This window comes from Podarcis cretensis (assembly GCF_951804945.1).
Source record: "Podarcis cretensis genome assembly, chromosome: 2".
In the NCBI taxonomy this organism is placed as follows: domain Eukaryota; kingdom Metazoa; phylum Chordata; class Lepidosauria; order Squamata; family Lacertidae; genus Podarcis; species Podarcis cretensis.
This window is the reverse complement of record NC_137171.1, coordinates 43123652-43145299: the sequence shown is the minus strand read 5'-3', so window position 1 is coordinate 43145299 and position 21648 is coordinate 43123652. Positions and strand designations below refer to the sequence as shown.

The window sequence follows — 21648 nt, the reverse complement described above, 5'->3', positions numbered from 1 at the left end:
TGGAAATGGTTACAGTGGTTTTTAAGTGATTGAAACACACAGTTACTTTGCATTCAGTAAGTGGAAGGAGCATCCATACTTTCTTTTAGGGTTGGCCATGTCTGGAACTTACAAAGTCTGAGGTAGGTGTTGAGTTTGTTGGCATCTGAGCCAGTCCCCACTCCCAATTGTAGGCAGCTTTTCTGTCCATCTAACTCCCAAAAGCTGTTTTTGGTTGGAAGCGCACCGTAGCTGCAACATTCCAAGATGTATTTCAAATTCAGATTCATCAGTGGACTGAAGTATATTGGGAAACACTTCATGTACCTGGAGAAGGATAGAGCATTGTTTCATTTGTGAAGGTACTCCCACCTCTGCTCCTCAAGAAAGAGAAAATCTTCACTAATTATTAGCAGAATATTAGACTGGGGCATCAAGAAGAATGGATCAAATTAAGTTTTTTCTTTATTTTTAAAGATTCTGTGCTTCGTGATCCTCATCTTTCTCTGGTGTCTGGTATTTATACACTATTCAAGGTGTTGGCTCTAACATATAAAGCTCTAAATGGCCTAGGTCCTACATACTTCTTGAGGCTTCGTCATATGATTATTCCTGCCCAGTAGCTAAGGGTCATCAGATGGTCCTGCTGTGAAGCCAAGTTACTCACTCCTCACAAGAGGGTTACAGTGTAGGGCTTTCATAGCAGCATATTCTGTGTGGCAGCTGAAGTGCTGAATTGGTGCCTGAAATCAGTAATAGCCTGCTTTGGACGAGGACCAATAATCTGAAGCACAATTCTGACAAGATGGAGGTTTTGAGGATTCCTGTTTAATTTTCTCAGGGAGAAGGTGCTTAGCCTGTTCTGGATGGGACAGTACTCTTCCTACAGGACCAGCTTTGCCATTTTTGGATGCTCTTATATTCAACTTTAATCAAGCCTCCCAAACCCCTGGATCCAGCAAGGGTTAAAGCCAGACAGGCCATTAAGAAAACAAAGGGAAGATGATGAGCCATTAAGAAAGCAATGGAGAGGGGGTTCTGTCCCAGATGGTAAATGGATGGGACCCTCCTCTATTGCTGAGAAAATTAGAAGAACAAAAGTCAGAGTTGAGAGTGGGCTATGATGTGACCTGGGGGGGGGGGAATGTTGCAGGTTGCAAAAGGCAGCAAGCTAGAGGATCAGAGCACAATGGTTGATTTCTGTTTGAATGAAGGCTGTGGCTATGGGAGAAACAAAACCACCTTGGGGTGTTCATGCTGTGACCCCTTCCATCATAGGCTCAGGTTGTATATATGTGTAAATAAACCCTATATGATGAAGACACCACTGTCTCTGTTGTGCCTCATTTCCAAAACGAAACATGGACCTGGTGCCTGGAACTCTTGGAATCTCACACTGCTTGGAGATTTTGGTGGTGAGCAACGGTATATTAAATAAATAATGTTTAATTCTCTCACTCTATTACTACTACTACTTTTATTTTAATAACTTGCATCCCAGTCCATCAAAGATCGACCCAAGATGGCTCATAAAATTTAACAACAACTAAAACATTAAAACCACAGAATATAACATTTGGTGTCTTTGAGTTTGCATCCTGGTGTCTCTTGTTCCAACAGGGCCAGAACTTTGTAATAAGGTTTGCCACAGAGTTCCATGTTACTTAGAGCGGAAGCAGAATTGTCTGTACAAGGTCAGGGAGGCTATTTTGTCTTAATTGCTTGGAAACTTGTAGGTGGTATATAAATTGATGACTGGTGAATTCATGTCCCATAGCCTTTTTCTTCCTTTCCTCTTCTTTGCCCCTTAGTGACTCAGCTTGCTTCGAAACTGATCTGCTTTGTGCTATGACTAGCCCAAGATGGCTCACCATTATTGTATTTCATTTATTAATAATCACATTCTAAACCACTGCCTCAAGGCGATTTACATATAAGGTAATGAAAAACAAGTTAAAAGCAGTTAAAGCTGCACGCCCTCCCCTCCCAGCAATACACACTAAGCAGGGTTAAGGAACTGAGGGGGCTGGTAGAAGAGTCATGATGTGTAGACTTTTTATGGTTTGTGGTCTCTGAGCTAAAGGAAGCTTCTGAGAATTTTGCAAGACATAAACATTTAGGTCCACTTGTTGTACAAGTCAGTGACGCCTGCCTTTGGGGAAGTAGCCACATCTCACTTTTGAGGGAACAGCAAACAGTGCTAAGTGCCCAAACACTTCTGGAGCGCTGGAGCTGTACTACACCACGAGAAAAGAACAAATGGCACGTCGGAGGCCAGGTAGGAACTGGACAGCAAAAAAAGAACCTTGAAGGGTTTGTGTGTGTGCACGTAGGCCTGTCTTCTCTACCTTGACCAGTGTTTGCTTTGATGGATTGGTCTACTTACTCTACAGAAAGAAGTGACGTTTGAAAAGGGAGACCAATACCAATTTAGAGGGTAATTATTAGGCCAACTATGTGGGCAGAACAGAGGCTTCATCAGGTTCAGCAAAAGCACAGTGTGAATGGGATGGAGCAGTGTGTGCTTGCTCTGCAAAATCAAGTAAAGAAGCAGCCTGACTCTATCCGTGAGGATACTGGTCTCACCAGCATTCCTGGTTGACCTGCTCCCAACATTATGTGCTTCTGGTAGAGAAGCAGTGACTCATCCTGGCTTATTGATTTAATATTTGCCCCCAGTGTTTCTTGACTTCTAGCCCACTGTCTTTACTAAACAAAGAGCCCTTGTGATATAGCGGTTAAAGTGTTGAACTAGGACCTGGAAGACTAGGGTTCAAATCCCAAATCAGCCAGAAAGTTTACTGAGTGCCCTTGGGCCAGTCACCATTTCTTAGCCTGACCTACTGCATAGGATGTTTGTGAGAATAAAATGGGGGTGGGGAGAAGTGTGTCTGCCTCCTTAAGCTCCTTGGAGGGAAGGTAGGATATAAATGTGATGATGATACAAAGGACCACACTGCTTTTGAACACACCTCTGCAACCTGGCATGCATTCTCTTCCATGACCCACCCACCCACTCCTGGCTGCCTCTTTGAGATTATGATTTGGGCATTCTCTCTTGAGTTTCATTCTACTCTCTTTATCTCTGACTCTGGATGGAAAGGGAGGCTTTGGGTTAAACCTCTTCCGGATAATGTCTGTATGTCTGTCTCTCCCCGCCTCCCCCCCACCCACCGCAATCTACCAAGTGTGACAGTGAAATAACACAGGATATCTAGAAACTGCCCTGTACATTGCATGTAGAGTGGGATATGAATGTTATACATAAAAAATAAAGTTTACCTCCACATAATACGAAATGGGTATTTGCAGTTAGTTTATTTAGATGTTTTTTTATCTTTCACTGTATGGTCTCAGGGTGGTGTACAGTGTATTAAAACTCACCAATACATATTTCTAAAACATATTTAGTCTAAAGCAATAACCAGTATCAAAGGTTACCTATATCTCTACCTGGATTTTATTTATATTATGGGTTGTATTCAGCTTCTCATTCCACATGAGGACTTCAGTTTCACTCTCTTCCCCTTGCTTGGCCCCCAGTTCCCACACTCAGCCTTGGAAAACAAATTTGGGGCAGTGCAGGAGGCACGTGAGAAGAGGAGAAGGAGGAGAAGTGCCATTCTACTTACGGAAGTTGTTCTGCATGCACAGTGATTTAGCTGGCTGCAACTGTAGCATTCTTTGATAAGGCATGCCAGACAGGAAGAAATGTAATAAGGAAGCGCTAGCACTGCTGTGAGAGCAGCTTAAAAATGGAATTTATATATATTTAAGGTAGATGTGTGCTTGTATCATTTTACCCAGCCTTCCAAAACGAAAACCATAGTAACACATAAGGCAGTGGCCAACTAGATTACATGATTAGTTTGTTACCCTAGAATCAATGGGATGTATGGAGCACCATCTCCCCAGTTTGTTCCCTGCCCTCCCTTGCAACATATACTTAATGAGATCATGGTGATATGGGCAGGAAAGCCATGTGAAGTAACTGCGTCTGGCTGGGACTCAACTTTGCAAAGGTTCTACTCATAGAAGGCAAGAGATAGAAAGCAGTTCCTATAAAGAGGCAACAGAATGGCCAAATAATAAAAAGAAATTTTGGCTCAGCTTACAACCAGAGGCATACATTTCCTGTTCACCTTTTCTTTCTCCTTTCTATAAGCTATGCATACTTGCCAGATGTATTTTCAGGGAGCTTAGGAATTTTATAGGCAGACTTTGTAGTTTTTAACTGATGTGTTTCTTTCCTGCTCATATGCTAGTATTACAATATGTATTTTATTTGTTTTACTATCAGGTGTTTTTTGTCACTATCCCCTGCCCTGAGATCATGTGAAGAAGGGTTTCCTCTTGTGGATTCTAACCTCACATACATAGGATCACAGGTTTGGAAGGGATCCATGAGTATCGTTCAGACTGACTCCCCTCAAACCTATAACAATATAAAATAATGCCCTATTTGCTTTGATGGTTATAACTACAGTGGTACTGAGGCATCTAATCATAAGCCTGCATTTTTATTGAGGCTTGATCAGGGCCTGTATTTTAAAATGAGCTTAAAGATTTTCAAATGTTCATGCCAGGCAGAAGACCAGCTGCCTAAGAACCTTGGCAAAATGTTTTTCCTCCTAGACAAGGGGGCCCCCTGATTTATAGCAGAAAACAATTCTCAAAGTCAAAGGGAATTACAGGCTGACAGCCAAGGTTACACTGACCCTACATATTACAGAAGATAAAAAAGCAGAGAAAAACATAATTAAGAGTGGGTAAATAGTAAAATAAAACCATGTGCCTCCCATTAAACTTGAGCCATATTTTCCTAAGGTTGAAAGGTCAAGAGCAGTGAAAAAGGCAACTGGCTTGGCTGGAGAAGATAGGTTTTCTTTCTTTCTATTTTTGAGGCTGTAAAATGTTCCTTCCTTTTATACTTTGAAAAGGTTTATTCTTCTAAAAGGCTATCTATGTTATGTATTAAATATATTGGCTTAAATGTAATTATGCAAAGGAATTAGAAGCTAAGAAATGTTAAATCCTTATGCTAGATTCTTATTTCATATAGTTGGAAGAGATCACAGGGGCCATCAGCCACCAGCCCAGCCCCCCCTGCCGGGCGGGGAAACATCATTAGAGCACTGGTTGTCAGGCCTTTGTTTAAAAGACCTTCAAGAGAAGGAGATCTTTCAATGATGATCCTTGACGACATCACACACTTAAACCTTTGGCCCCCAGCCGTGGTGGAGCTTCAAGCTTGGGGGGGGGCGAGAGCAGGCAAGGGCGTGGCTGGCGCGCATCCCAGGGGGCGTGGTGCACCACCCGCAAGGGTGTGGCATGTGCCCTGGGGCCGTGGCGCACCACCTGAGGGGCATGGCACCCAGCGCTGGATGAGGGGGCAGCCACGATGGCACCCCAGCCGGATCGTACCACCAGGATCTTGCGCTCCCCCCCACACCCCTGTTCCTTCACCAGTGGCCCCCAGACTAAGGAAGGTTCCCCAACCCCGATATAGAGGGTGCCCTCCTGAACACCCTCATACATCTGCGAAGCCCAGAAGCAGAACATGAATGCAGAAGCACCCTCCCACTGTGCTCCTGAGCAGCTGGTATTCAGAGGCATGCTGCCTGTGGTACTGGAGTTAATATACAGCCACCATAACTAGTAACCATTAATAACCTTATCTTTCATTAATTTCTCTAATCCTCCTTTAAAGCAAACCAAGCCCTTCATATATCTTATGGTATTGAATTCAAGGAGAATAATTCAATGTTGCCCAAAGACAATAGTTTCAACATTTGGGCTTTCCAGGAGGAATGATCTTCATTCTTCTCCTCGCACGCACTGTTCGGGGGGGGGGGGTGTTTCTCCTGGCACCCCTCAGTGACCCAATTTTGAGGCATGTGGATGGGAGCAGAGCAGGGAAAGCACCATTTAACAAGTAGAAGTTCTTGCATTGCTTCCATGGATGGGACTCTTTGTTGAATCCTGTTCCATGGTTTTAACTACCTTATTTTTTGCTCTATAAGACTCACTTTTTCCCTCCTAAAAAGTAAGGGGAAATGTGTGTGCGTCTTATGGAGCGAATGCAGGCTGCGCAGCTATCCCAGAAGCCAGAACAGCAAGAGGGATTGCTGCTTTCTGGGATTCAGAATATTTTTTTTCTTGTTTTCCTCCTCCAAAAACTAGGTGCGTCTTATGGTCTGGTGAGTCTTATAAAGCGAAAAATACGGTATATGCTGTGTGAAGAAGTACTTCCTTTTATATCTTCCAATGTTTAGCTTCATTGGATAGCCCCAGGCTCTAGCATTAAAAAATACTAAGATACTCTCTTCACTTTCTTCACACCATGAAGCACATGTCTTTATACACGTCTATCACTTTCCACATCTTCTAAACTGAAAAACCCAAAATGATGTAACTTTTCTTCATAGGGAAGTTGTTCCACCCTCTCCATTGGTTGGGCTTTTCTGAAACCTTTTCGGTCCCCAATATCCTTTTTGATGTGTTGTGACCAGAACTGTACTGTATATCGTATTCCTAGTGCAGTCACATCATAGATTTGTATAAGGGCTTTATGATGTTGACAGTTAATCCGTTTCCTAATGAGCCCAACACAGAATTTACTATTTTCATAACTGCTGCATGTTGGGGTTCAACATTTTCATTTAACCATCCACCAAGGCCTCGAAATTCCTGGTCAGTCACTCCCACTTCAAACTAGATTAGTATATAAGTGAAGTTATAATTTTTTGCTCCAGTGTGCAAAAGTTAGTTGTTTTTGCTTTAAGAAATAAAAACAAGATAATTACTAATTCCCATTGAAGTGTTCTGTGTCAACTTTGCACACCTGTATCAGTGAGCAACCTAGCACAGAGATGTGGATTTAACGTTGTTGGTTAGCCATGTAGTAAACAGTTGCATTATATGAGAATATGAGGGCTGGGGAAAGAAGCGGAATAATTTTTTTTAACTTATTACCTACTCTACCCCAGCTCATAGAACATTCTCCAAAGGATCAAACAAGTCCAGTTCTGGGCACCACAGTTCAAGAAGGACACTGACAAACTGGAACGTGTCCAGAGGAGGGCAACCAAAATGGTCAAAGGCCTGGAAATGATGCCTTATGAGGAACGGCTAAGGGAGCTGGGCATGTTTAGCCTGGAGAAGAGGAGGTTAAGGGGTGATATGATAGCCATGTTCAAAGATATAAAAGGATGTCACATAGAGGAGGGAAAGGTTGTTTTCTGCTGCTCCAGAGAAGCGGATATGGAGCAATGGTTCCAAACTACAAGAAAGAAGATTCCACCTAAACATTAGAAAGAACGTCCTGACAGTAAGAGCTGTTCGACAGTGGAATTTGCTGCCAAGGAGTGTGGTGGAGTCTCCTTCTTTGGAGGTCTTTAAGCAGAGGCTTGACAACCATATGTCAGGAGTGCTCTGATGGTGTTTCCTGCTTGGCAGGGGGTTGGACTCGATGGCCCTTGTGGTCTCTTCCAACTCTATGATTCTATGATTCTATGATTCTAAGTGGGATAGTGACTGTTCTCATAGTAATCATTCTCATACCTATTAGAATACCTCAAGCAAAGCAATCCAATGGTGGCCACACATGGAGGAAGCAATGCATCTCTCACTGGAACTATGCTACATTTCTGTGGTGATGCATACAATCATAGGATGTGGTGGTTTTTTGGAGGGGGGTTAACCTGTGTTTGTGTTGAAACATCACTGAAAAGTTGAGTGGTCCCATTGGCTCTTACAAAATTTGCTCCATACAGCAGGGGCTACAAAGGTATCTGAATGGGGCCTTTTACCAGATTTGGATCTGGCCTCTGTGATACTGATCTCATAGACACTAAGGGAATCCATTTCCCATGTGCTTCATTTATTTTAGGCATTTGTACCCTGCTCTTGAGAAGCTTTCTAGAGAGGCTTACATAAAATCGAAACAAAACACACACAAGGGGAAAGCGACAAGGAGAGAAGAGAAAAAGCAAAACTCAGGCACCAATTTCTAGGCAGTTGTTCCTATATTGACTATTATTTTGTTCCATGTGGCTTTGTACATGGCCTTACCCATATGGAGAAGAAATACTTGCTAGGTGGTACACAGCCACTTCTGCAGTTGTGGCAGTAGTTTTTCCAGCCACTCACAGCTACAACTCTCACTATCCTGGTTTGCTACCTGGACCTAAGGCATGGTTTGGCTTAGCATGATGTCTAAACTTGGATTCCTGGGTTCCCTCACTTCAGTCAAGCTACAGGCTGTAGTCAAGGTTTGTTCTCTGCTTATCACTCATAGGTTTGTCTCAGTGGCAGATTTAGGTTTGATGAGGCCCTAAGTTACTGAAGGTAATGAGGCCCTTTATATGTCCAGCTGTCCTTTGTCAACCACAATGTCACTGTTTTTTGTGTTGAATATATGCTATATGGTAATTTATGAACCTAATAGGTCCATACACAACACAAACACTGTTGCTGTATGTAGGTTTTTTTTTTTTTTTTTGGTCTTATATTTTGGAAACGTACATCCAGTTTTTTTCCTTTAATTTTTTTGGAGGCCCCCAAGAGAGTGGAGCCCTAAGCTATAGCTTGTTTAGCTTATACATAAATCCGGCACTGGTTTATCTGGGGGAGACAAGCAACATGCCCAAGTTTGCATGTAACACCAAGCCAAACCATGGGTAAGCTCTGAGTAATGGAGCAGCTGCTGGACTGGAGGAGGAGTGAAATAGCTGCAGTTTTTGCTGTGAATATCAGCATGCTGTCTTGATCACGTACAGCCATAAGAACTGGGTCACTGTGTACTTTCTAAGCCACATTACATATTTTTCTACATGGCCATTTTGCATAAACTAGTGGTGTCCAAACGTTTTTCAAAGGGGGCCAGATTTGATGAAGTGAAGGGCCGTGACTGCCAACCAAAGGGCCAACCAAAGTTGTTGACCTTTTTTTAGGATTGAAGTTGTTGAGCTTCTTTTAGGGTTGGAGTTGTTGAGTTTCTTTTAGGACTGGAGGTTTTTTTAGGATTTTACCCCAGGAAATAAACTGCCACAGGGACTGGATTAGGCCCCCGAAACAGACTTTGGACATGCCTGGCATAAACAGAATACAGTAAATGATGATTTTCAAAGGGTGTGTGGATTTTAATACCACCCCTTAGCTACTGTTTCTTTCTCTAGATTCCATAGAAAGTTTGACACCATCTGAAAGGGATTATGAGAATGTTGTACCTCCCCATTTGCTGAGATGGCAACAACCAACCCCACAGCAAACACAGAAAGCAGATACAGGTAAGTGATTCTTAACAGCACAATAATATCCATGGCCTCAATCTGGTTTGGGGATTGGGAAGAAGCCAATGCATGCGCTGTGGAAATGCCTGTGAGGTCTCACCCTATCACCCCATCCAAAGGGCCCACTAGAACCTGTTTAAATAATTGCTCACCTAGATCATTTCCAGGTAAATAAATAAACTATCCTATTGGGGGAGTTAAAGCCATATATTGGGGGAGTTAAAGCCATTCGTATAGTTAAAGCCATGGTTTTCCCAGTACTGATGTATGGAAGTGAGAGCTGGACCATAAAGAAGGTTGATTGCCGAAGAATTGATGCTTTTGAATTATGGTGCTGGAGGAGACTCTTGTGAGTCCCATGGACTGCAAGAAGATCAAACGTATCCATTCTTAAGGAAATCAGCCCTGAGTGCTCACTGGAAGGACAGACCGTGAAGCTGAGGCTCCAATACTTTGGCCACCTCATGAGAAGAGAAGACTCCCTGGAAAAGACCCTGATGTTGGGAAAGATGGAGGGCACAAGAAGAAGGGGATGACAGAGGACGAGATGGTTGGACAGTGTTCTCGAAGCTACAAACATGAGTCTGACCAAACTGCGGGAGGCAGTGGAAGACAGGAGTGCCTGGCATGCTCTGGTCCATGGGGTCACAAAGAGTCAGACACGACTAAACAACAAATTAGGGGAGTAGGTTAATGCAGATCATGAGCTGAGTGACCACACCATGTTGACATCTTTCCAAGGCCTTCATTATTTTTAACCAATAGGATGTTTCGTTAAATGACTCACTGATGCTGATAGGTCAGCTTCGTGCAGAAAGGTAGAATGGATGTGTCCTTGAGCGATACACCTCCCTTAAACTAAGGCTGTGTGCACACTGTACCTTTATAGCACATTCAAAACATCATTTTCATATAAGCAGCATTTTTTTTTCTAGACAGAATGGTGCCGGAACGTACCTCCCTCAGATGACCCACCCCAGAAGCCCTCCTTCTCCTGCTTTGATCAAACACCATCTATTACAGATCATATATCAGGATGCCTGGTGCTTATCTGCCTGCTGTACACGCTAGGCTCATCTGTCCTTTCAGAAGGATTGAGCCTAGAAGACAAGAAAATTGGTGGTCTGAGGCACCACTTAACAGGCCCATGGAGAGTTTGTCTGAGGCACAGGGCATGATTCTTGATAGAATAAAACTATAAACAAAAAAGCAGCCAGTCCCTGCCCACCCCACCTTCAGCTGGCTTAGGCCTCCGAGGCCCAGGGCAAGTATACCCACCTGTGTCCCTCCCTCTGCAGGGGCCTGTCAATATACATTAGGGGGGTTCACCCCAAGTATCACCCTCCACCACCCCACCTCATCTTTGAACTACAGATCCCACCATCTCCCATCCACAGCAGGTGTAGTGGGGGGAGGAAGTGGGCTGCACTTAAGCATGTCATCTCATATACACATGCTTTTTACATATGTACAGGTCACATCTGGCCCCTTACTCTGTGATACCAGCTATTTCTCTGTGTGTGCTATAATAGTCACTCTTATTGGTTATCTGCAGGTGTGCCCACACCCACCAGATTTACTGATCATACGGACTGCTGTTGTCGGAGAGCTTCTATCGTCACCCTCTACATCTTGGTGTTTGTTTCCTTGTTAATAGCGTCAGCTGCCTTTGTGCTGGCCTTTCTGAAATGTAAGTTCAACAGAGGACGCGGAAGGGCACATCATCCTATGCTGCTGGTCATTTTAGTCCAAACATTCTCAAACTTTATACTGTGAGAGGAACTGTTAATGTGCCACAGGAAACAGACTAAAAAAAAAATAGGATTCCTGCTAGCCTAAAGTACCCACTCCCAGAGGAGGAAGCCCACTGTGTTTCCTCATTATGTACAGTTCTTGCCTTCTTCCATTCAACCCCACCAGAATTGGGCGAGTCATGTTACCACACCTTTCTGCATTGTCTGATCAGTCACTGCTAATGCAGCAGGCCCAGAGCCACTCAGATGGAAATGCAGCAGTTGGGCTTCTTGCATGGGTAAAGGAAGTTCTCACTCTTAGCATGCTCATGTATGAACCCTTCTTGGATGTAAGAATGAAATGTACCATCAGCTTCTCTCCAGAAAAAAGTGCACTTATCAGAAGTTCATGAGGCATTGTACTAATTGATGTTAGGGCAAAAGGTGTGTTGTGAGGAGGAGTGGAGAAAACGTGGCACCCTCTTGGTTCGGCACCCAGTGTGGACAAACTGGTTGAGTACCCTTAAATCCGTCTCTGTCTGTGGCCTTCCTGATGCTGTTGGCCTCCAACCTTTGTCAGCCCCAGCCAGCATGGCAAGTGGTTAGGGTGATGGAAGTTGTACTCTACTAGCATCTAGAGGGCCACAGGTTCACCATCTCTGATACACAGAATCAAAGCCTTTTGCTGTGGGCAGCTGATGTGGTCACTTCCTGATGTGATTTTCATGGGACTATTGTGTATGTGAGAAGTTGTCAAGCACTAGTTGATTAAATATTCAAATGCAGATTAGAGGATAGCTAGCTGCCTTGGGTTTCTGAGGATAGTTCAGCTATGTTGCTGTAGCACCGGCATGTACACTGGAAGAACAGTAGCCAAGTTGTTAGAGGGAAGATGGTGTTAGAAGCTCTACAGCCCAAAGGAATAGAGGAAAGACAGGGCTGAATTATAGGTTAAATCCACAGCCTGTTGTGACGATCCATGGGCAGTGGATCAAAACCTTATGTACTCTCTGCTGGGCTGGGTAGAATACATTTGTAATATATAAATGTGCAAATATCCACAGCATTAAGCACTGAACAGTATAGAACGGGGAGCCCAGTTTTGGATGGATGTGTATGACTAGCAAGCTATGCTAAGATCTGGAGCTTTCATGATTAGTACATAGAATCGTTTCAGTACCATGGTTTCTTATCCCAGGGCTCTGTGTGTTTCAGTTATTCCTCAGTGTCCAGGGGACTTTCAGAAGTATCAAACAAAGTGCCTTTACATCTCCACTCATAAACATACCTGGGCAGAGGCACGGAGGGACTGCAGTAGGCGAAGTGCGCCCCTGGCAACGGCTGAAGCGGTGAGCATTGGTGAATTTCCTGGAACTAACCTTGCATAGAGAATTAATTAGATTTCAGTGATGCAGGACACACACACACACACACACACACACACACACACACACACACACACTGTTCTTCCCATTCTTGATCCTCATAGTTTTCTGTGATGGTCCATCTGCTACTCAGTTTCTTTACTTAACTCTATTCCTAGGTACAGTAGTGGCATACAATTGCAGCCTCTTATGTACCATGTGTGACCTTTCCCCTTCCCAGAATTTTACTCAGATTCTCACTTCACAACTTTCTCCTGCCATTTGTTTCCTGAACACTGCCAAATGTGCTGAAGGCATCTCATTGGCCACTGTGGGATGTTGAACCCAACAAAGAAGAAATATGTCCCAACCCACCCACCCACAACAGATGAGATCTAAATATCAAAATTATACAAAATAGAATAGTATGAACTAGTTATATAAAGCAACTTTATATCACAAATAAGAACAAATTCAAGCTGAGTGCTAATCCACACTTCTGCTTGGAGTACGACTTCCCTTGATCTGGACAGTAAAGTTCTGTTGATGTAGCCTAGAATAGCATTAGCTGGTTTTTGTTGTTGTTGTTGTTGCTGCTGCTGCTGCTGCTGCTGCTGGCTCATGTTAAGCTGTTGTCTACTAAGACCTCTGGATACTTTTCATATGTACTACAGTGGTACCTCGGGTTACAAATGCTTTGGGTTACAAACACTTTGGGTTACAAACTCTGCTAACCTGGAAGTAGTACCTTGGATTGAGAACTTTGCCCCAGGATGAGAACAGAAATCACGCACTGGTGGCGCAGCAGCAGCGGGAGGCCCCATTAGCGAAAGCGCGCCTCAGGTTAAGAATGGTTTCGGGTTAAGAACGGACCTCCAGAACGAATTAACTTTATAACCCAAGGTACTACTGTACTGGCAAGCCAGGTGTCCCCCATCTTATATTTGTGCAGCTGATTCTTCCTGTCTAAGTGTAGAACTTTACATTTGAGCCTACTGAATTTAATTATGTTAGTTTGGGCCCATCTTGAATCCTGATTCTGCCTTCTGTGACATTGGCTCCCCTTCCCAGTTTGGTGTCACCTGCAAATTGGATGAGCATCCCCTTAATTCCTTCATCTAAGTTGTTTATAAAGATGTTGAAGAACCATGGGCCCGGCACAGAACCCCATGGCAACCCACTTGTCCCTTTTTTCCAGGATGACGAGGAACCATTAGTGAGCACTCAGTCAGTCAATCTCATTTAGTTTGTTAAATTAGAGGTGCAGTTGCTATAGTCCAGAGCTATCTCAGAGGTCCTAATTTGGAGGGTAACTTGCAGTTCCTTTTTAGTGCTGCTTATACTCTTCTGGAGTGAGGGGGAGGGCAAAGAGCAGACTCTGATCTGACCTTTCCTGCTTTCCGAAGTCAGTTCAGAAACTTCAGCAAGTGCAGAATTCAGCAGCTAGGTTGCTCACCAGAGCAAGATGGTTTGAGCATATTACTCCAATCTTGGTCTGACTGCACTGGCTACCAGTTAGTTTCTGGGCCCAATTCAAAGTGCTGGTTTTGACCTATAAAGCCTTAAACGACTCAGGACCACAACACCTCAAGGACCGTCTCTTCCCATATGAAACTACCTGGACCCTGAGATCATCTTTTGAGGCCCTTCTTCATGTGCCTCCACCTTGAGAGGTCAGGAGGGTGGCAACATGAAAACGGGCCTTCTCTACAGTGGCTCCCCATCTGTGGAATGCTCTCCCCAGGGACTTTCGCCTGGCACCTTCATCATATACCTTTAGGTGCCAGGCAAAAATGTTTCTTTTTAACCATGCCTTTGGTTGATCTGATTGACATCCTATGCCCTTTTAAAATGTGGCTCTCTTATGGGGGGATGTGTTATTGGGTTGTTGTTTTTATTGTGGTTATATATACCGTATATTGTGGTTTTTATGTCTATCTTTTCTGTGAACCACCCTGGAACCTCCGGGTATAGGGTGGTATATAAATTCAATAAAATCATCATCATCATCATCATCATCATCATCATCTCTCCTTAGATCAAGGAGGTTAATCTGAAGCTTGGAAATAATTCTGAATACTGGGTTGACAACCCTGAAGGAGAACAGAATAAAGTGATTGGCAGGTAAGTAAGCTGCCAAGCCTTTAGGTGGGCACCAAATGTTATTCGAGAGATGACAAACCTACCAGTGCTTCCCTAAGTAAAACTTGTCACACTAGGTACTGTAATTGTTTCCACCTCCTGATGTTTCTGTAGGAACTTACAGCACAGACCTGTAAAGGTTAAGGGGTTCAGTGTCAATCGAAACCCCCAAACTGATAGGCTGTCACCACTCCTGTTAACAGTCCACCCCCAACTCAGACCCGGGAGATGTCAGACTCCTGCAAGATTCCAGGAAATAAGAACTAAAACGCTACTCTCTGCTGTGTGTAGCCTCCAGCAGAACAAAACACTTACATGTTAGCCCAGTGTGACCAAAGAGATCTAAGGCACCGGTTTAGATCAAGGCAAGTTTCCAAACAACCACATAAAAGTATAGCATATATTGAAGATTTCTAAAATAGCAGAATGAGAACCCTGTTAACCAATTAGAATGAGAGATTTTACAGTTGGTAGGAAGGGCTGATCAGTTAGGAAGGGGATTGGCCAACCAAAGGAAGCCAGTTCTCCTTGATATCACATCATTGAGGCTTATCATATCCACCAAGGGAAATTTTATCATTAGCATTTGCCAACAATCCAGTGAGGTGTGACAAGGTGTGTGAATGGAGCCAACCTCCTTCTGATGTTTCATGTCAGATGGAGAGCAGTGGTGGTCCATCTTCTGTGCGTGTGATGCTTTCGACATGAGTTGTTCTCTCCTAGGCAATGGAGTACAGTGTTTCTAGATGTAGATGTAGATTCTCCTAAAGTGATTGAGAGGGGGAGAGACTGGATTTTTTTGTTACCTGTGCAGTGAATCAGCATATTCAAACCTAATAAATCCTTCATCTGGACCTTCCTTTAAGGTCACTTCCACCCTATTTTCACTGGAATTGCCTCCTTTGTTCACTATTTTTTTATGTGTAAATTTCATTTGTAATGACAGCCCATGTGAGCTCCTCTACTGTCTTCCCAATTTATTCAGACCTGATAAGGGCCTCTTTTTGTTGTAAAATACAATTGCAGCATCAGTCTGTCTAGTGTGGACTGGCAAAGTACTATGGAGAGTACTTTTGAGTTATTGTACCTTTTAAATTAGTCACATCCTCCTAATTAGTTGATTCCTTTTCAGTCACTATGGCCATGACTTTCATGAATTGTCCTTCATAAGTCATTTCCTGTTCCCTGCAAATTACAGGAGTGGAGGAGTTTATTGTCGTTAATTGGTTGTATTTGTGTTAGACACTTTGAGTGTTTCATTTTGGAATTGGAGAGCTCAGATGGAAATGCTCCAATAAAATGAATTAGTAATATATAGTGGAACTTTGCCCAATGAAAAAAGCGTTATCTAAAGTGTCATGTAGGACCACCGTTTTAATTCTGCTTCCAACTGATTGCAGAAAGGCAATGAATGCCTCACCAGTGCTAAAGGGTCCTGATCAGTTGAAAGCAATCTACGTGTCCTTGTGTGTTCCTTAACTGACACTTGTAGAATTGGGTCATTCTTTCCCAGTAAAAATGAAGCATGTTATTCTTTCTTTATAGAACTCGGAAGACAGAAAATGAAAATTGTACATTTGTCTCCTGGAAAAACAATACGATTGCTCCTTCACAAACTTCTTGCACCCATCCTTTGCATTACATTTGTGAAAAATATCAAGCATAAGAAACAATATATTTCCATGTTACTTTGTAAGCTTTATATTGTCATTTGTGAAAAATTACGGCATGTAGCTGTAATGTGCTCGTCTATGTATGTGCTCTGTTCATAGTTTCAATGTACGGCGGACTTTGCACTTCTATGGCCGGTTGCACAGGAATATGTCTCACATGGCTGTTATAGTGCTATGGAAGTATATCTCCAGAGCAGAAACAAAACAGCCAATTTTGAGGTAGGCAAACAGCTGAGAATGGTCTTTTTTAAAATTTGGTATAACACTAAAGAGCAGGTGTGTCTGCTTGTGGCGACCAGCTCTTGGTCTTCTTGTGTGTGTTTGTGCAGAGACTTTGCATCTTGTCTTCCACCACATCACTGTTGGGGGCAGAAATGGATCATGCTCTGAAAACTGAAAAAAGAAAGAAAAGGAAGTAAACAGGAAATGGGAAGAGCGAGAGAGAGCATTAAATATGGCTTTAAATAGCACAAGCATGTCACGAGAACAAGGGAACAGCAAACTGAAAAACAGTTCCAAAAGTGGATTTCAGCCAGAAAAAAAGGATGTTAGAAATGTGCCTCAGTAATAAGAGGGAAATCAGAGAAAATTGCCTCGCTGCTCAACTGGCAATGTGAACTAATATTGAAAATACGAAAGAAGAAAGAGGAAAAAGAGGAAAAATGTTCAGTGCTGGCTTTGATTCGGCCTTTCTAAAGTTCAGGATATGACTGGATGATTATGCAAATGTGTAAAAATAAGGGAAGGCAAAGAATGAAAATGAAAATACAGAAGAAGAAGCTCAAATTATACTTACCTGATTTCAAGGAATTGAGCTGAGCCTAAAGTAATACACTGTTGTGTATGGAACTTGCTTGAGAAATGCTGAGTTAAAGATAGACAAATCTCACAGTTTTGGTTTCTCCTCATTTCAAATTTTTCCAATCTTAATTCACCCTTATTTCTGCATCAGTTTGTAAATATTTTTAAAGTTCATGAAAAATTATTTGCATTTTCCTGTGCTTTTCTCCTGATGTGTTTTGGATGCAGTTGTGCCCAGCGTATGCATTTTTGCCAGCATATTCCCTAATATGCTATTATCACTAACATTCTTTTACATACTGTTGTTATTGTTGTTAGAGAACTGCATCACTAAAGTGCAAATTTCAAAGGGTAGCTGTGTCTTGTGCTTGTGTACTGGGTCTAGAAGTCTGGATTGGGTAGATTTGCTTCACTATGCAAAGTTTGATCTTCGCCCTTCAAACTAGGTCAAATTACAAATGCAAACACTTACTGACTGGCATAAACTGAGAAGTATTTCAAATGAATAAGATAGTAGCAATAACGATTGGATTCTGAGTACACTGGTACCTTGGTTCTCGAACCCAATCTGTTCTGGAAGTCCGTTCACAAACCAAGGCATGGCTTCTGATTGGCTGATTGGCCCTGGAAACAATGCTGACAGCCGAAATGGACGTTCGGCTTCCAAAAAACGTTCGCAAACCACAACACTTACTTCCAGGTTTGCGGTGTTTGGGAGCCGATATGTTTGGGATCCAAGCCGTTTGAGAACCAAGGTACCACTGTATTTCACAACTGAATATCATCTTTGCAGATGGTATTTGGAATCAAATTTTGTAGATCTGTGGGTAAATCACACACAGCAGTCCCTGTGAGTGAGCACATTTATGTGTCCTGAAAGAGAGAGGGTCAGACAGCTGAGACTTTGTAGATGGAGTTCAGCTGTGGTGATGGAAGCTGCCAAAGTTTCTCTGGGGATCTGCCTGCTGATGGAGTGTCTATTTGCTTCCAAAAGGCTCTGCTTATATATCACTTCTAGCCGAAACAGGGCCACCGGGGAACAAGCTGGAGGTATCAGCATACTCATGGAAACCCTAAGTTTTCAAAGTAGGGGGGAAAACCTAAGAAAGTGGAACACCACCACCTTTCATAAAAAAAACCACACCAATGAAGACTGGGCATACCCACTGGCCATATGAAGAAGGGAATGGAGTATGATGGGAAGGGGCATGGATCTGTGGATTCACCGAACAGGAGCATTTTGCACAGCAGAACTTTTTCTCAAATGTTCAAGGAATGGTAAGTCTTCAATGCTACCTCATCCAGAGGGAATTAAACCCTGTAGGACTGTCCTTGATGTCTTGCCACTTAGGGAAGTGGTGCCATGCACTCATGACAATTTTTTTGAGGTACTTGGAAAAAACCGTTCAGTGTGGGTGGTAAATGTTTCTAAGGAAATCAGTTCATATTGCATAATTGCCTACCAAGTTTTAAGGAAGTGAGAAGAGAGGTGGTTAAAAGTTACAACAGATACCCTAGTTGGATCCATTGTCCTTCTTTGTTCTCCTTCAGTAGAGTTTCTCCTGTTCTTCCAGCTAGCTAACCATCCCAAATCTGTTTGCCAAAGCCCACGACCTCCCCTCTGCTTGTCTCAGGTGGCATTGCTCTGGACTGCTTAGCTCCCTGAAGAATGGATTATTATCAGTAGTTTCATGAACAGGAACACCACCAGTTGAATTGCTGTCTTAACAAAATGTCCCTTGCCTTCACTTGTTCTAAAATAATAGGACTAAAGGTAGGGGCTGAGTTCAGCAAAGGTGCTTTCTATTTCCAGCCCATTTTAGTCACTCACACCCTACGCTCAAACACCATTTGGCATACTGGAGTCCTTGACCTAATTTCCCTGTCATCAGAAGGGATAGGCATTGTTCCTGAACCTCATCCACCTTTTGTTGCCTTGGAAACCATGAGAGCTAGCAGTCATATTTGCTAATGGAAGGTCATCTGCCTTCTGAGTTGGACTGGTAGACAGTTTTACTAAAGGCATACTGTGAAAGTCCGCCATTTCAAGGTTCTGTATCGGGTAGAAGAAGAGACTTCAGGAGAAGGGCCAAGATTAACACCAACGTTTAGTCTAATCCTAGCCTATATTCAATATTAAATTGGGGTGGGGAGACCCCATTGACAATGAAACATTAGCTGAAGATTCAACTATTCATGCCTACTTCTAATAGACCCATGGCCTTTAAAAAGATGTGACTAAGTCTGGCTCTGGAGCAGTTCTAAGCTTAAATGTTCCTTAATACCAATTTCATTCTATATCTTTTAAGTTTATGAGGCTGCTGTGAGACAGCCTCTATTTAAAGGGCCTATGAAGGGAGAGCAGAAGAGCAGAAGGGGCCATGACTTGGTCCATCGATGGTTATTACCAGTGCTTTTTTTCAAGAAAATAGGTGCTATTTTCAAGAAAATAGGTTCTCACCATGAAGTTGTTACAGTAAGTTGCTGCTCGACAACCCTGAACAGATGCTGGTTTGACAACAGCTTCGTTCACCGCAGGCAGAGGAGTGAAAAACTAGGGCAAGCTGTCTCCCTAGCTGATTTTTGGGTCATCCCTGGTTTTGGTGCAGGTCAAATAAATGTGCCCCTGCCAGTGCCAGAGCCAGTGTGGTGTAGTGGTTAAGAGTGGTAGTCTTGTAATCTGGGGAACCGGGTTCACGTCTCTGCTCCTCCACATGCAGCTGCTGGGTGACCTTGGGCTAGTCACACTTCTCTGAAATCTCTCAGCCTCACTCACCTCACAGAGTGTTTGTTGTGGGGGAGGAAGGGAAGTACGTAAAGGCAAGAAGCAGGCAGGGGAGAGCTGTCCCTCAATGGCACCCAACTGAGAGGTGCCGGAACTGTGTTCCAGCACACTCTGGCTGAAAAAATGCACTGGTTTTTACCCAGGCAGCAGACTGAGCAGGCACATAGGTAACCTGGGTGAGAGGCATTGTCTTTCTTTCTTTCTTTCTTTCTTTCTTTCTTTCTTTCTTTCTTCTTTTTAATTGGATTAGTCCAACACAAAAAGGAGAGAAGCAAGATAAAGAAAAACAGTATACAACAAAAGGTGAGTAAGCACAAACCTTTCAGTTGTGTACAGAAACTGTGCAAAGCAATGGGTCAGTACATCTGGCTGTTAACCAGAGGTTTGGTGGGTAGGATTGCTGCATTAGAGGGGGCTGGACAAGATGATCCTCAGGGTGCCTTCCAAATCTACAATTCTATAATTCACAATGTAGGGATTCTTGTCATTTGGAAACATTTAATTTAGGCTTGAAAGACAAATACCCGGAAGAACCAGCAGGTGAGCAATAGGTTCTATTGCTATGAGAGAGAGAGAGAGAGAGAGAGAGAGAGAGAGAGAGAGAGTCAGGGAAGACCTTCGTCTTGGTACTGGGCATTAGCATCACATTCTCCTATACCCTTCTGGAGAGGCAAGCCATTGCCATAACTGCATTGCCAATACACAAGTCCAGCTTAGTGTCAATGGAGAGGTTGCTGGTTATGGTGGAACCCACGTAGACAAAATTGTCTGTTAGTATAATGCCCAATCAAATGATGTCAAGAGTCATTAATGTTTCCATTTACAGGCAAGCAAAAATCATAAAAATCGACCAAACAGCTGCAAAATTCTCTGTTTTTTTGTCGTCGTCCCCCCCCAACTCTTAGATGGTGCCTGAGTTTTTCCAAGACTGCAATGTGCAGAGCTTCCCTAAGCCAATTATTCACTGTGATGTTCGAGGGATCCTTATACCCCTGGGCCACTATGAGCTGAGCAGCCATTAACAGACAGATAATAAAGAGTTTCAGCACGACAGAGAAGTTACTGCCTTTGAATATAGGTAGGAGGCACAAAGCCAGGTCTGCCTGTACCACATTACCAATAGTAGTGCTAGTTTCTGCTATTACATTGGACCAGAAAGTGCGAACTGATGGGCACAATTACACCAACAGAACTTGTTACCTGGTTTCTAAAAGTGATCCCCATCCATGCAGGCATGAGAAAACAACTGTGAATTATTTTCATTGAATTTTCTGTAATGGTGGTTGAAACTGAAGACAATTGTTTTGAGGGCTAGATCTTACTCTACCTTAACCATATTAATTTCCTCTCCCAGGTCTTGTCCCCCAATGGAGTTCACACTGGAGAGCCAGTGTGGTGTAGTGGTTAAGAGCGGTAGACTTATAATCTGGTGAACCGGGTTCACGTCTCCGTTCCTCCACATGCAGCTGCTGGGTGACCTTGGGCTAGTCACACTTCTCTGAAGTCTCTCAGCCCCACTCACCTCACAGAGTGTTTGTTGTGGGGGAGGAAGGGAAAGGAGAATGTTAGCCGCTTTGAGACTCCTTAGGGTAGGGATAAAGCGGGATATCAAAACCAAACTCCTCCTCCTCCTCCCCCTCCTCCTCCTCCTCCTCCTCCTCCCCCTCCTCCTCCTCCTCCTCCTCCTCTTCTTCTTCTTCTTCTTCTCCTTCTTCTTCTTCTTCTTCTTCTTCTTCTTCCCACACAATGAAGGATATAAAAAGTTTAAGGTTTTGCATGACTTTCAGGGACTGTCCCCTTTATTTGAGTGGCTGGCAGTGTTAAAATGTGTTCAAAATGCATTTAAAGTGGAGATGAAATCTGGATAATATGCACTGT

General features: G+C 43.2%; 1 protein-coding gene across 1 annotated transcript; it reads left to right on the top strand.

Annotated features, from left to right (window-relative positions):
* Window positions 1-2099: 2099 nt before the first annotated feature.
* Window positions 2100-17169, top strand: LOC307210869 (killer cell lectin-like receptor subfamily B member 1). The gene is made up of 6 exons (XM_079967049.1): window positions 2100-2257; window positions 9159-9269; window positions 10828-10962; window positions 12221-12354; window positions 14408-14493; window positions 16057-17169. The coding sequence occupies exons 1-6, from the start codon at window positions 2239-2241 to the stop codon at window positions 16175-16177; spliced, it is 606 nt and encodes a 201-aa protein (XP_079823175.1). The 5' UTR covers window positions 2100-2238; the 3' UTR covers window positions 16178-17169.
* The last annotated feature ends 4479 nt before the right edge of the window (window positions 17170-21648 follow it).

Bases quoted from the DNA above. Each gene is read 5' to 3' on its own strand.
- LOC307210869 (XM_079967049.1), top strand. The intron at 9,270-10,827 runs GTAAGTGATTCT...GGTTATCTGCAG, and splicing joins AACACAGAAAGCAGATACAG to GTGTGCCCACACCCACCAGA. The intron at 12,355-14,407 runs GTGAGCATTGGT...ATCTCTCCTTAG, and splicing joins CCCTGGCAACGGCTGAAGCG to ATCAAGGAGGTTAATCTGAA.